General features: G+C 51.4%; 1 protein-coding gene across 7 annotated transcripts in view; it reads left to right on the top strand.

The window, feature by feature from the left end:
- Window positions 1-2,446: 2,446 nt before the first annotated feature.
- The window catches only part of ITFG2 (integrin alpha FG-GAP repeat containing 2), a 94,956-nt gene continuing 82,386 nt past the window's right edge, over window positions 2,447-15,016 (top strand). For 5 of the 7 annotated variants that reach the window (XR_010598600.1, XM_008173405.4, XM_042841553.2 and 2 more), the window contains exons 1-8: window positions 2,449-2,647; window positions 4,289-4,384; window positions 4,871-4,912; window positions 6,085-6,262; window positions 6,640-6,779; window positions 7,400-7,548; window positions 9,052-9,146; window positions 13,389-13,442. Coding sequence is in view for 6 of the 7 variants with exons in the window: in XM_008173405.4 (XP_008171627.1) it covers window positions 2,537-2,647; window positions 4,289-4,384; window positions 4,871-4,912; window positions 6,085-6,262; window positions 6,640-6,779; window positions 7,400-7,548; window positions 9,052-9,146; window positions 13,389-13,442 (865 nt within the window). In the remaining variant the exon portion in view is untranslated. Of the gene's footprint in view, window positions 2,648-4,187; window positions 4,385-4,870; window positions 4,913-6,084; window positions 6,263-6,639; window positions 6,780-7,399; window positions 7,549-9,051; window positions 9,147-13,388; window positions 13,443-15,016 lie in introns of all 7 variants that reach the window. The other 2 variants (XM_065584417.1, XM_065584413.1) reach the window with 2 other exon arrangements.

Here is a 15,016-nt window from a genome sequence, read left to right as displayed (position 1 = left end):
CAGAGTTACGAACACCTCAGAAAGAGAGGATGTTTGTAACTGAAATGTTTATAACTCTGAACAAAATGTTCTTTCAAAAGTTTACAATTTAATATTGACTTAATACAGCTTTGAAACTTTACTATGCAGACGAAAAATGCTGCTATAACCATCTTAAATGAAACAAGCACAGAAATCGTTTCTTTACCTTGTCAACATTTTTTTGTAAAACCTTTCCTTTATTTTGTAGTAGTTTACATGTAACACAGTACTGTACAGTATTTATTTATTTTGGTCTCTGCTGTTTGATTGCATATTTCCGGTTCCAAATGAGGTGTGCTGTTGACCGGTCAGTTCGTAATTCTGGTGTTCGTAACTCTGAGGTTCTACTGTAACTGCCTTTCTTCCTGAATTGACCCACTTTACAGACATTGGGCCTAATTCTGATCTCACTTATACCCTGTAACACCACTGACTTAAATGTAATTACTCCTAATTTACTCTAGTGTAAATCGGAGAAGAATCAGACTGTATGTGCCAAAAACCCATTTCCTTCTGTACTGCAGTGCAGCCACCTCTTGAGTGGAATGTTAGAAACACTATGTGACAGTATAGGACAAGCTATGAAGAACAGTCTCCCAACTGAAGTTATGAGGCAGAATTTCAAGGAAGTAGAATATAATTGGAGTTGGAATTTGGCTAAGAAACCAGAACAAACATCCCTGCTCTGATGGAAAAAACAGTTGGGTCTTCTAGCATCTGTTCTGGTTAAGATTTATTCTATTTTCCTGAGACAGCCCCCAAGATGTCAGGAAGAATAAAACCAGAAAATGAAGCTACTGAATAGGGATTTTTAACATTATTTTGTTTTTAAGAACAGAGTTTGCATTGTCTTATCAGGAGAGCTCCCTCTTTGCTGCCTGGTGCCCACTGGAAATATATGACCGCCTTCTCCAACTGTCATTCCATTGACTTCAGTGATGCTAACTACTCCTTGCTTGCAGTAGTGGGAGTAAGAGGAGAACTGGGCCCACAGTGTCCCTACCCCTTGGAAGGCTTTGAATATTGACACTCAAAGGTTGAATAAGTGGTTTGAGGGAAGAATTGCTCTGTTGGCCTTGTTTGATGCTCCACACGCATAAAAACAACTCAGAAGAGAGAATTTCTGGTTGTATGTCATTAGCCTTCCTCACCAAAGACACATGTAGATATCGTCAATTTAAAGGTGGGGACGCAGGTCACGGCTATCCAACCAGTCAATGGTCTCGGGGTTTGTTTCCCCACCTGTAAAATATGAACACTGCCTGGATTAGACTGAGAGTTTCTGGACCTGCAAGCACCTCCACAGAGCTGATTATGTAACAAGTTCAGCAGGAGATGTTTTACACAGGATCCATAGCCCAAAACTGGACCTCAGAGTTCTACCATCTTCTATAATAGTACTTGTATATTGCTTTTCATTTGTACCACTACACCTCAAAGAAGTTGCTTCTGCCACAGGACAATGCAGATGGAGATTTCAGTCATCTGCACTGCAGTACAACAATTCATAAGCATCTTAGTGGGAGACCTCACCATGCTTTAAAAAGGAATGTAAGCATCATCATTCCCATTTTATAGTTGGGGAAAGACCTTCTCTGATTTGCCCATGGTCACATTGCAAATGGGAATTCTGATTTCCTGATTTCTAGTCCAGTGTTCATATAGCCCAGAGAAAGCAGAGGTTCCAGCATATGCTTTCTGTGAGTAGCCTCATGGAGTACTAAATGCCAGAAGCTGGTGTCACCAGGGTCTCATCTTTATATTGAAGTGAAGCTGGGCTCCGACAAGTGTCAAAAAATGGCATCACAGGGCTACATGATTTGTGGGTTTCAGTGACTCCAGAGCCAGTGTGCTCGATTTACAAGTAAGAAGAGATGTGTTTTTAACTGCCAGCCTGTCAGATTCACCCTGGGATCAGAGAGTTGAGCTGGGATCTTCCCTTCTCACCCCTTCCCCCCCCCACCTCCTCCCCCCCTTGCTGCCCTCAGCGAGTCCCTAATCCAACTCTTCAAAATTTGAGTCGGGCCCCCACAGACTGAGACTGGCTCTCAAATCATGAGATTTTTTTAAAACTACCAGCTGGTGGGTTCTCTGCGCCCAGATTTCTGCACCACCAGCGGCCCGGCTCCAAGCGCCTCCCCGCGGCCAGTGAGAGCTGGGAGCTGCCCCAGGTCTCCTGACTCCGGGGCTTTACGCAGACCCCTGTGACGGCTCGGGCTGCAGGCCCCACCAGTGCGCTCAAAGGGCAGGTGGCCGGAGGCGGAGCAGGGCCCCGCCCCCCGTGGGACTGGACGGGTGACCCCCAGCCCGACTCCCGCCCTCCCCTGGCTGCGAGAACCCGGCTCTGCTGCCCCCGCCTGGCCACAGGCTGGAGCCGGGTCTTTCAGGGCCCGGCCCGTCACGTGATTACGCCTCACTTTCTCCCCCCCCCCGTGCGCATTTGAGCCCGTAGAGCCTCCGTAGCACCCCCAGTGTCATAGAGAGCCGGGGCGCCCGAGAGCGAGAGACCATCTCTATGGTCGCCGGGGAGATGCGGTCGGTCAGTTATGTGCAGCGGGTGGCGCTCGAGTTCAGCGGGAGCCTCTTCCCCCACGCCATCTGCCTGGGAGACGCCGATAACGATACGGTAACAAGAGGCGTAGGGGCGGGGAGTCTAAAGCGGAGAGGGTGGTGTGCAAGGCGCATGCGCGAGAGGGTAGCGTGAGCGCGCGAACAGTGGCGGGAATCTGCAGGAGAAGGGGGCGGGGTCTGGCTCAGTATTTGCATAATGAGTTCTGTCCGCGCGGTGCTGCCCTCCCCCGGCACCCTCCCTGCGTTGCCTGGGGCTGCCTTCCCCTGGCACTGCCCTGGGTGCCTGGTGCTGGCTTCCCCTTGATACTCTCTCTGCACTGCCCTCCCCCTGGTACCTGCTAACTGTGAGAGCTGACACCCTCTTGGAATAAGTGGGGCTGCCCTGGTTTGCACAATTCACAGTTTGACCATTATTTTCACATCTTTAATGGTTAGAAACTTTCTCTCTTGCTATATCTATATTAGACTTTAATAATTAAAGGAACCCATCAGTTCGGAGTACAAGGTGGCAGCCTCAAATAAAAAAAATTCTTGTGCCTCCCCAGTTTGACCCGGGTCATATCGCAGCAGTGCCAACCCTTGGTCTGGTCACAGGAATGCAGTTCAAACACTCCTGTTCCTCCCATCTAATGTGGAGCAAACAAACCCCACTGCAGTGAGGTACTTTGGTCAGCTGTTACCAGGAGGCTCCCTGTGGGAAATTTGTGACCACCAGCCTTGATTATTACAACTCCTATTCAGGAACAAAGCCACTGACCCTGAAAACACTCCACTTCGTACAAAATGCAGCAGCTTATCCACTTAGCAACACAAGTCATCGTGAACATGTAATTTGTTTTCCCACTTAAACACAAACTATCTATCCTAATCAAAACTATAGAAGGCAATGGCTTCATTTGGCAACTAATAGTCACTGCCCTCTCTAAGGAATAGTTATATTTTGCTCTTGAAAATTATACTGAGCAAATTGCTAGCATAACGCAATACACATAACTGGAAGGGGCCAGGAGAGCTTGCAGGAGGTGTAGGGAATGGCCAGCCCCAGGAAATATTTTTGAAATCCCTGCCACTTGGTGCATTCAAAGGTATAAATATTATTTATTTGTATTACAGTAGTGCTGATAGGTCCCAGCTGAGATAAGGGCTCCTTGGTGCTGAGTGTTGTACATGAGAAAGACAGTTCCTGTCTCAAAGAGCTTACACTCTAAACAAAGAGTGGAAGGGGAAACCGAGGCACAAAGCAGCAAAGTGACTTGCGCAAGGTCAGACAGTACATCAGTTGTAGAACCCAGCTCTTCTGAGTCCCACTCCAATACACTGAACAAATGTTTTAGAAAGCATTTTTAACAGCCCCCAGCATGTCATCTCTGATGGGGCTGATTTAACAATGTCCAGGGAGGGGCAGGGAAATCACCCCAGTGTTTCCTGATGGTTGAATTTGAATAAGGGACTCCAGGGAGCCCCCTTCACCACCTCACTATCTGATGGAATAAAATGTTGTCTTTTATGTCTCTACTGCTGCTGCTCTTCCCTCCTTCTCCTGTTATCTCTGGTCTCCCCTTTTCTCTCTCTTCTTTTCCATTTACTGCTTCCAGCTTTGCCGCCTTACATCTGAATTCTGGTTTCTTTTTCCTTCCTGGGGCTGACGAAGGTGGGTGTGAATTTCCCATCATTAACATTCTTCCCTTCTCTCCAGCTGAACGAGTTAGTGGTGGGGGACACCAACGGGAAACTCTGCGTGTACAAGAATGACGATAGCAAGCCCTGGACCGTGCGCTCCTGCCAAGGAATGGTCTGTTGGGGCAGAGTTTGCCACTCCTCTGTGTTCTTTGGAGCCTGTGCCGTTTGTTTGCCTGGAATGCTGTGTGGGGATGGAAAGCCTTCAGAGATTGGTCCTGAGGCTCTGCACAATTGCATCAAAGACCCTGCTCCCCGCCCCAGTCCTGGGCTCTCTCTCTCTGGGCAAGCAGTGCTGTCCAAAGTGCTGAACAGCCACTGGAAAGAAAGTTCTTATTCCCTCCCCCATCCTTGTCCTTCCCACAGTGTGCTGAGGGTTTTGCCCCCAAGCTCTGCGTGGGAAGGCCAGGTTCTGCCATTGGGCCTGGCCTCACTCCTTTGCCTGAAGGAGTGAGGTTAGACAGGTCCTCAGTCAGAGGGATGCTGACTTTGAGGAGGATCCTGAAGGCTGGAGGATCACTAGTGCAGACTTACATCAATACTTTGGGCTATGTTTCCTTTGCTACTTCCTGGTTTCTGAAGTCCCTCCCTTTTCTTGCAGCTCACCTGCGTTGGTGTTGGGGACGTGTGCAATAGAGGAAAGGTGAGGCCATTTGGCTCCCCACCAGCTACACTCACATTGGAGGGGGGAGATTGGCCTTTGACATGTGCAGTTGTTTGGGGTTACGGCACATTTTAAGTGGGGAGGAGAGTCCCCCAGGTTCTTTCTCAGTACATCTCTTCCCTGGTTCTGAGAGAGCTAGTACTACTGGTTTAAACATTGTCCCTCAATTAACGTCCTCTATGAGGCACCGACAGGCTGATGAGTAAGCAAACCAACACCTTACTAGGGAAGTGACCTGTCAATGGCTAGTGCATCTAAACTGTACTGGCATGTTTGACTCTGGAGTGCCCCAGCCGATCCTCATGGGTACTACTTGACTGTGCTGGGCCCTGTGGTGCAGCTGTTGCCCGCCTGCCGTTCACTTGCATGCACTTAAATTGGCCCTTGTGAAGACTGAGATGCAGAGCAGCCCAAGCACCATTGCAGATTCCAGTCCGTGTAATACAGCAGCTCTTGCTCGGCCATAATCTGGGAGAATTAAACCCAGGACCTCTGGATCCAATCATCTAAACTCACGTTCCATGGCTTAACTGCTATAGCAGCCTCATTAACCATTATACACTAGAGAGAGAGAGAGTCACACTATGTGAGTGTGATGAATAGGAGGGAACTGAGACAGCTGAAGACTTAGGCCTGGTCTGCACTAAAAACTTAGGTCGACCCAGCTATGTTGCTTAGGGGTGTGAAAAATCCTAACCTCTGAGCGATGTTGTTAAGTTGACCTAAGTCTTGGGGAGGTAGATTACCTCCACCAGTGGGAGAAGCCCTGCTGCCAGCTTAGGTAGCATACACCAGGCGCTCCAGCGGTGCAGCTGCTCTAGCGTTTCAAGTGCAGGCAAGCCCTTGGTCTGGCAAAGGTGACCAAGAAGGTTGGATGCTGTGACTCGGCAGCAGCTTCTAGGCACAGCCAGAATCTCTGCTGCACTGCTCTGTACTTTCCAGACATCTCTCTGTCAGTACAAACTGGCTCTGGTGCAATAGCCCCTGCACTGACCACACCTAGCCAATCACTGTAACAACTGGCCCTGCAGACAGAGCTCACAGTGTAGTCACTGTTCATCTTGATGGCCCTGCCCTTGCCCCCATGGAGGACTGTTGCAGGCAATCTCACCACCTCTTCTATTGATTCAGGGTTTCCCCTCTCCTCTCAGAATCTGGTTGTTGCCGTGAGTGCCGAGGGCTGGTTTCATCTCTTTGACCTGACTCCTCCACCCTCAAAGCATCCAGATGCCTCCGGCCACCACGAACCCCCACTGGCAGATGAGCAGAAGCTGGTGTTCAAGCAGCACATTCCCGCCAACACCAAGGTCATGCTGATCAACGACATTGGTGAGCATGTGGGATGGAAAGGGGCAGAGCAGGAGCTCAAGCACATGGTGATGGTAAGAGTAGAACAGGCACATGGGGCTCAGCGTGGCAGTGCATGTACCAGAACATGAGGGAAGCAGGAACCCAACCCATCTTAGCCCTAGAAGAGAGGAGAGAAGACCTTGTGGCTTTTGGGGTGCTGCAGTACATGAGCTGTTGGGGAGCTAGGAGGTCTGAGATTTTTCTAAGGTGCCCTTCACTGTGGTATCTGAGCACTAAGGATCTCTGGGATCATGGTACAGCGGACGATTGTGTGGCTCTGTGCTAAATGTGCCTGCAGGCAGTGGGACTGTGATGCCTTGATGGAACCCATTGTTGTCTCCCTGTGTCCCCTGCAGATGGAGATGGGAAGTTCGAGCTAGTGGTGGGTTACACGGACCGTGTGGTGCGAGCCTTCCGCTGGGAGGACCTGTCTGAGAGCTCCGACCACATCTCCGGCCAGCTGGTGCTGCTGAAGAAGTGGCTGCTGGAGGGGCAGGTAGGAAGCAGAGTGCCCTAGATGGAGGTATGTTGAGTATGGACTTCAGGAGCTAGGTTTCCCAAAGGGCAGAGTCCTCCAAAGGAAGAGGAGCCAAGCCCCAGTCTTCTGAACAAAAGACCAGCGATGGGTGCGTCAGGAGTCAATTTCCCCCCGCAGTTTGTGTGGTGTGGGCAGGGCAGCTGACAGGTGCAGGTGATTGGGTGTCCAGTCAGCGGCTTTACCCTTGCGCTGCTCTCCATGAATCTAGGGTTGCCAACCCTCCAGGATTGTCCTGGAGTCTTTAATTAAAGATTATGTCATGATGAAACATCCAGGAATACAGCCAACCAAAATTGGCAACCCACTATGTGCTTCCATTCTCTTTTGGGGGAAAAGGATTGTGTCCCCCAACATGGGGCTGGATGTGTTGCCTCCTTTGTTGAACTCAGTTCAGTGCCTGTTGACTTTCTGGCAGAAACCTGCTTCTCCAGAGAGCCTGTTGCTTTGGGGGAGATGGGGGCATTTGCTGGATGTCGCCAAAGTATTGGTTGGACACACACACACACACCCTCCCTCCCTCCAGGAAATGTACAGTCCTTCCACTCACAATCCTGCTTACTGTTCCTGGGCTGGTGCAGGTGGACAGCCTCTCTGTGAACCCAGGCCCTGATGGTGTCCCCGAGATGATGGTGTCCCAGCCAGGCTGTGGCTATGCTATCCTGCTCTGCACCTGGAAGCCGGACCAGCAGCCCCTAGCAGAGAGCGGAGACAGCTCAGCAACCAGCAGGTGGGCATTAGGATCCAATGGGACAGACATAGAGGTGCAGTTTTACAGACCTGCCACAAGGAGGCACGGTCGCACCACATTCTGATTGCTGATTACACTCCGGCTGCCCCTTGACTTTGCATCCTCCTTCACTGCCTGCAAGGCCGGTGCAACCATTAGGTGAACTAGGCGGGCGCCTAAAAGCCCACTCAGCTCCTCTGGTGGGGGGGGGCGGGGGGGCATGGTTAGCTGCCGTGGGGGGGTAGGGGGGGCGCGAAACTTCCTTGCACCGGCCCTGACTGCCTGAGCCCTGCTCAGCCCTTCCCCCTGTTCTGGGAGCATCCACGTGCTCTAAGCTCACCAATCTTCACCCCCAAAACCCTGGTGCTTGAGTGCTCCTTGCTTTGCTCTGCCATGGACCAAACACTCTGGCTCCGCTCCCTGAATCGTGTGTTGGCATGCAGGGCAACGAGGTGCTGCTGGGGTGTGGCTTGCAATATCCAGAAGTAGTTGCGGGAGCTTGGCTGGTGAGTTGAGGGAAGTAGATGGGAGCCAAGTGAATGCCAAGATGAGGGGAGGGAGGCTCATTGGGAGCATGGGAGGGGGAGCCAGTAGGAAGTCCAGTCAGCCCTCTGAATCTACAGCCACAAGGTGGGACTGTTCTCTTGTGGTTTTTATTGTTGTTGTCTATGCTCCCAGAAGTGTCAAAAGGAGGGTTTATAAATCAAATCCTGGGAGTTAGACAGAAAAACCCCATTCGTTCATCCACTCTGTCTCCCTGGGACCAGGGCAGGCTTGTTCCCTCCAGAACCTTCTTGTGTCCCACCTAGCCAATTTCCCAAGTGAATAAAAGGCAGCCTTATAATATAATGATTTCCCTGCTGTTCCAGGTCTAGTCCCTGCCTGTGGCACACAATAGTCTAGTCTCCTGACGGCTGTAATACTTTGGCCTCATTTCGGTTGTTAGATTTAATGTGCGGGTGCTGGGTGGTGTTGGTGGCCCGTGATACACAGGAGGTCAGACGAGATGAACTGGTGGTCTCTTCTGGCCTTGAAACTCCCTGACTCTATAGCGGGGTGACTCTCAGGATCTTTCCTTTCCTTGTCTGAAAACTGGTATTCCCTTGGCTTTTCTGCTATCTCTCAGCACCTTCTCAGGTGTCTGATTTTTTACCGCCAATATAACTGGGAGTGGTTCAGAAAGGCTCTTAGCTAATTCCTTCCCTCCCCATGATACATGTATGCACTCAGATTTGCCACATAGGCCCTTCCCAGGTATTTATCAACAAATAAATACAGTCAGGCAGTTGAAAACCCTGTGCTTTCTTAGTGACTGAAACATCCCCCAGATGAACTGATCTCCCCTGCCCCTCATCCCAGCTGGGATAGCAGGCAGCTCCCAGAAGTCAGTGTGTGTAAAAATCCCTGCCCTGAGATTCAAGGGCAGTGACTAGGGAGTCGCTCTGGGATTCTCTCTGGCTGGAATCCCTAAACCTTTCCCCTCTGTCTCTCCCTTCTCCCTAGGGAGGCCCCTGTTCGGGATGTTATCCTTCACCAGACATCTGGCAGGATTCATAACAAAAACGTTTCCACTCATCTAATTGGCAGCATTGGCCGAGGTAAGAGGCAGAGGCAAAGCCTGCAGCAATGTACAGGGCCGAGATCATAAACTCCCAGCTATCGATTCTGTCGGATTCGGTTGGAGGATGGGGATGTCACATAACTAAATAAATAAATCCAGGAGAAAATCAGATTCCTGGAGGTGAATACCTAGCAGGTGGCCACAAAAATGGAGAGAAGCCTGGCCCATACTAGCCAGCCCCCAAATTACGGACTGGCCCCAGGACGTTAGGATAGCTGAACAATTTGAATTAGACCAGGGATAGGCAAACTATGGCCCGAGGGCCGGATCCAGCCCACCAGCCATTTTAATCCGACCCTTGAGCTCCTGCTGGGGAGCAGGGTCTGGGGCTTGTCCCGCTCCAGCCGGGGAGCAGGGTTGGGGGCCGTGCTACATGGCTCCTGGAAGCAACAGCATGGTCCCGCTCCGGCTCCTACACGTAGGGGCAGCTGGGGGGCTCCACTCTGCACGCTGCCCCTGCAGCTCTCGTTGGCCGGGAACCACAGCCAATGGGAGCTGCATCGGTGGCGCCTGAGGACAGGGCAGTGCTCAGAGCCGCCTGGCCATGCCTCCACATAGGAGGCAGAGAAGGGACATGCTGCTGCTTCCAGGAGCCGCTTGAGGTAAGTATCGCCTGGAGCGTGCACCCCCTGAGCCTCTCCCTAACCCTCTGCCCCAGCCCTGATCCCCCTCATGCTCTCCAAACCCCTCAATCCCAGCCCTGAGCACCCTCCTGCACCCCAACCCCCTCATTCCCAGCCCCACCCCAGAGCCCGCATCCCCAGCCAGAGCCCTCATCCCCCTTTACCCGAACCCCACTTCCTGCACGCTCTGTAGGTTGTTCCTCGGCTCGCCCTCCTAGACACCAGCCTAGCAGAGCTGGCCAAGACTCCCTCCTAGACTCCCTCTTTCACGAGGGCCGTGCTCGAGGAGGCATTCATTGTCAGGGCAAGTCACATTCTCTTTTTCTCTGCTGCTGCGCTTGCCCTGTGCAGGAGGGAGCGGGTTCCCCCCAGCTGTGCTGTCTGAGGAAGGCGTGGGGTGTTTTGTGGAGCTGGAGCGGTGAGGGGTGCCTGGATCCTCAGCACCAAACCTTCCCTGATCTCAGCACGCAGGGCTCCCATTCGGCCTGTCACGTTCTCAGCATTTCAAACGCTGCTCCAAGCACTGGGAGCGCCAGGCCGTGAAATCAGTTATTTCACTGCGTGCAAAGCCCCGGACCTCATACTGATTGCTGGAGCCTGCTGGCAAAGGGAGACGTGCAGAACAAGGGGAGACAAGAATCCCTGCTGTCAGAGCAGTGCCAGCTGCTGAGGGCTAAGGACCTAGGTTTTGTAAAGGGGGTTCAGAAAGTGGTTTCTGTCACTACATGTCTCAGCGTCCATCCCTAACTGGCTTTCAGTGTCACTTTAGAAACCCTGATGTGACTGTACATGAGAATGTTGCTTACCTGACACGAGCTGTTGCCCAAAAGAGAGTCCTGTCTCCCTGCTGGGTGTGTGAGTGTGGGTGAGGGGGGGTTAGCTAACACCCACCCCCACCCCCAGGCTTGCCAGCAAAGGTGCTGCAGTTCGGTGTCCTGATCTCCCACAGTGAAGCTGTGTTACTGTGTAGCTGCCCGGTGGCTGAGGGAAGAGGGACAGGGCTGCTTAATCTGCGCAGTAATCACTAGCCAGTCCCCCAGTCAGCTGGACCCTGCTTATCAGAAGGTTGCCTGTGTCCCCCAGGTCCTCCGGGTACTCGGGTTTCTCCTGTCACTGTCTTTTCAATGACAACTTGGTTTTTGGATGTAAGCAGCCTCCTACTGCACTAGACACCCAGACAAAACAGCATTGTGCCAGGCTGGGAGAACCAGAAAGCAATACTGTCTAAAAGGTGAGGGCTGGGTGCTCCACAGTTGCTCCTTGTGTAGGCAGCTGCTCCTCTGTAAAGTGGGTGTTAAACCTCAATCACTAGGCAATTGCGCAACCTTCTAGGATGATTCTCCCCATGCGCACAGTAGGTGGCTTTGCAGTTACACCGGTTGGATCCACGAGACAAGATATGAGCTGCAGAAGGAAGGTGGCTGAGTCAAAATGGGCATCGTTAGCAAACTGCCCTGCACTTCCTCTCCAGCTGGATGGCTGGGTTAAGATAGTGTAAGTGGCTGGTGTAATCCCAACAGCAGAGCTGGTCTCCAAGGGTACATTTACACAGCAAAAAAACCCCACGGCAGCGCATCTTAGAGCCCAAGTCAGCTGACTCGGGCTCACGCTATGGGGCTAAAAATAGATGTGTAGACATCCGGGCTCAGGCTGGAGTCCAGGCTCTGAGACCTTGTCCCTCACTGGGTTTCAGAGCCCAAACATCTACACATCTATTTTTAGCCCCGTAGTGCAAACCCTGCAAGCCCGAGTCCATTCATCCAGGCTCTGAGACTTGCTCCTGCGGGTATTTTTTCGCTGTGTAGATGTCTCCCAAGGGACCCCACTCACTTACAGTATTTAACAGTGCCGGTCTCCGTGGCTGCCCCTCTGCTATGGCCCCTGGAGAGACATATGCCCCTTTTCATGCTGTCCTCCTGGCATTGCCTTTTAAAAATAGAAGTATTGCCTGGCCTGCAGATGATGGGAATGGTGCTGTGTTTGTCTTTGTTTATCATGGGCACAGTATGTGAAAGCCACTGAGCATCTGTGTCCATACAGCCCATCAGCTGGTAAAGTGGGGCTCCCAAGCAGCCAGACAGTGCTTGTCAGGAGGAGGCAAGGCTGCTTTGCAGAGTGTTGCACTAGTGCAGACTTGGGGGGAACGTGGCAGGGGCATGGGACTGAGAGCTCTTCCAGAGGGACAGCTTTCCTCTGCAGATTTGCTCAACGTTTGCCTTCGGGAGTGCTTTGTGCTCACTTTCCCATACAGCCAGCTGATCCTGTTCCATCTTGTGGAGCTCCCCACGTGCCCCCAGCAGCAGCACCAGGATGAGTTCAAGGGCAAGGACAGAGGGGAGAGGAGGTCTAGTTGCAAGGCCTCTCCTGCTCCCCAGCGGAGCTGCTGCCTGCACTTGTGCATCTCTGGAGAATCAAGGGGGTGTAAAAGAGGCAATTAAACCACAGCACCCATGGGCCTGCAGCTGCAGCTCACATTACATGGGGGATCCTAGGATCAGTGGGCGAAACCAGCCAGTCCCACTTACATGTAAACTAGATGTTAAAAATTCATTGCTTGGTAATAGCCAAGCGTGCCCTACGGGGGAAGGAAAGTGATGCAGAAAATAGGATAGTAACAAGATGGTGAAAGTGGTAAATAACCATTAGGCAAAGTTTCAAGGCTGGGCAGAAATGTCTCCTAACATCTCAGGCTAGATACCTTCAGTCCCTCCTGCAACACCAGTGCTATTCCACCTCCCAGTCGCTGTCCAAAGACTGCCACGTGTGTGGGTTGGCGATGGTATTGTAGAGCAACATTCAGTAGTCCTGATTTACACAGCGTCAGTGAGAGCAGAGTCAGACTCGCTGTTGTTAGCTTGATGCTGGCCCTTTAACTCGGGGCAATCTCCAGCTCAAGTTGTTAAGTCACAATTCTGGGGGGATATGGAGGGAGAGAGTCAAGGTGGGCTCTTTGGGCCCTGACCACCCTAAGCCTCCCCTCTGTGGGTTTTGGGTAGCAACTGCAGCTGAAGGGGGTGGAGAACATTAAAAGGTTCCTCCTGAAACTGCTGCTGTCACAGAGCCCTTCAGTGGGAGACAGGCCAGGAGGGAAGCACTCCCTCATTGGGGGGCAGGGGGGAGAAGAGATGCCAATCCAGGCTTCTTCTCTGGGCCTTGTGACCAGTGGCTAGGAGTGGGCAGGACTATGTCTAATAGCAGATCAAAATACTGGCCAAGCACAGGGAGAGGAAGCAGAAAGGAGGCGTGCAGAAGGCCAGAAACAGCAACAAAGAACCCCAGCTTGGGAGGGTAGATTCATTGAACTCCTTCCTTTCCCCTTCCGCCTCTGAGTTGTTTCAGCTGGTCCTCTCCCTCCAAAGATTCAGAGGAGATTGTACCACAGTGACCCACCCGTCCAGGAGAGCAGGGGAAGCAGACTCCTCTAGCTTGTCACACCCTGCCTGACCACAGCCCTAGTGCTCCATTTAGAGGGGGAGAAGGAGATGGGGATGGTGGGCGGACAGTGAGAGATTAGGGAGGCTACAGCCAAATCTCGCCGCTGAGATCTGGGCTAGACAGCAGCATGAACGACATGTGCTTCTGTTCTGTGTCTGCAGGTTGCACTAAAGCGGATGCTGGCTCGGGCCTCTTTGCCCTCTGCACTCTGGACGGTAAGTCCCACTACTGCCCTTGGATCAAGGGAAGAGGAAGGAAGGGATTGCGGGTGTAGCTGAGGCCTGTTACCACTCCAGAGCAGAAGCATGGGGGTTGTTCTAAGGGCACACCGGAGGCTCAGTGCTACTGGATTTGGGATGGGATGGAATCAGGCCTCTGAAGTACCCTTAGAGCAGTGATACTCAGGAGCTGCAAGTGGCTCATGTGTCTCCTGTGTGATTTAATTATTAACCAATCAGGATGCTTTAATTATGTTATTAACCAATTAAGTTATCAACTTGCGCTAAGTTATTAACTTATTTGCTGTGAGATTAATATAAACTAAATATTTCCCCATCATACTGTTTAAATATGATAAGTCCTATAGTAAGTGATACAATGAATTCACACTACTGTGGCTGGTTTGGGAAATGTTGACCACTAATTTGGCTCCTGAACCACTGAGGTCTGAGTAGCACTGCCTTCAAGACATGCAGGAGGATTTGGCAGTCGAGGTTGTTGCACTGACATTGTTCCTTGTCCTCATCTCAAATACATGCTTCCATGTTGGTATGTTATAGGGAGAGGAGAGGGCAAGAGGTCCCCTATCCCTCCCTGCACAGGCCTTTGCTCTTGTGTCCGCAGGAGCTGAGAGAAGAGACCTCACCAGAGAGCCAAGCCCTGATTCAGCCTGGTGTGTGAGCACAAGGCTGACTCTAAGCATGTGAGCAGTCCCATTGAAGCTAGGCATGTGCTCCAGTTTCTTGCTGAATCAAGGCCTTGCTCCAGGGTTTGTTCTCGACAGGGAAACGGAAATGTTTTTTCTCGATGAATTATTCCTATCAATCGTCTGCACTTCGCTAGTGGGCACCTTGAATCCATGGATTTCAAAGCATTTTATAAAGATTAATTGCTGAAGCCACCCAAAGCTGCCAAGGGAGGGAAGTATTAAATCCACTTCACAAATAGGCAAACTGTGACCTGGAGAGGGCAGGTGACTTGCCTAAAATCAAACAGCAGGCTCTTAGGAGAGGTGGGACTAAGAACCCAGATATCCCCTGACTCCCAATCCACTGTTCTAACACTCCCTGTGTGAGACTCCAATCATTAACAGAATTTAATGGTCAGGGTCACCAGTGTTGTTAGATGTTTGGCTGCATGCATGTGTTTTCCTTGTGTGCTGTCCTAGCCCTGCCTAGACAGCTGGCATGGCAGACCTCGAGCGAACCGCCCAATGACCACAATATCCGTTAAGGTACGAAGACGCCCAGCCAAGTTTATTGTCGACGAAGCACAGTAATAGCACCTGGCAGACTCTACAAGGATACTAAGACATGTATGCCCATGACAGTGGACGCAGTTCAGTCAGTGACGGGACTTTCCACTGCCCCCTAGGCTGGCCAAAGACACTCCCTCTGAGACGCCATTTTATACATAGTATAAACAAGTTACATATTGGCCTTTTAACATGGTTAGTTGATACCCTCTGACGTAGCCGGTTACCAAGGAAGCACCTTATGCATTTCTATTTACTACACTGTTATCCTGACCTTCTATTTAGGAGGGGTCAGTGTGTTCCTGTTATTTTTGC

The sequence above is a fragment of the Chrysemys picta genome, chromosome 1 (assembly GCF_011386835.1).
Source record: "Chrysemys picta bellii isolate R12L10 chromosome 1, ASM1138683v2, whole genome shotgun sequence".
Classification (NCBI taxonomy): Eukaryota; Metazoa; Chordata; order Testudines; family Emydidae; genus Chrysemys; species Chrysemys picta.
The sequence above is the reverse complement of the archived record's forward strand: the minus strand, read 5'-3'. Positions and strand labels throughout refer to the sequence as shown.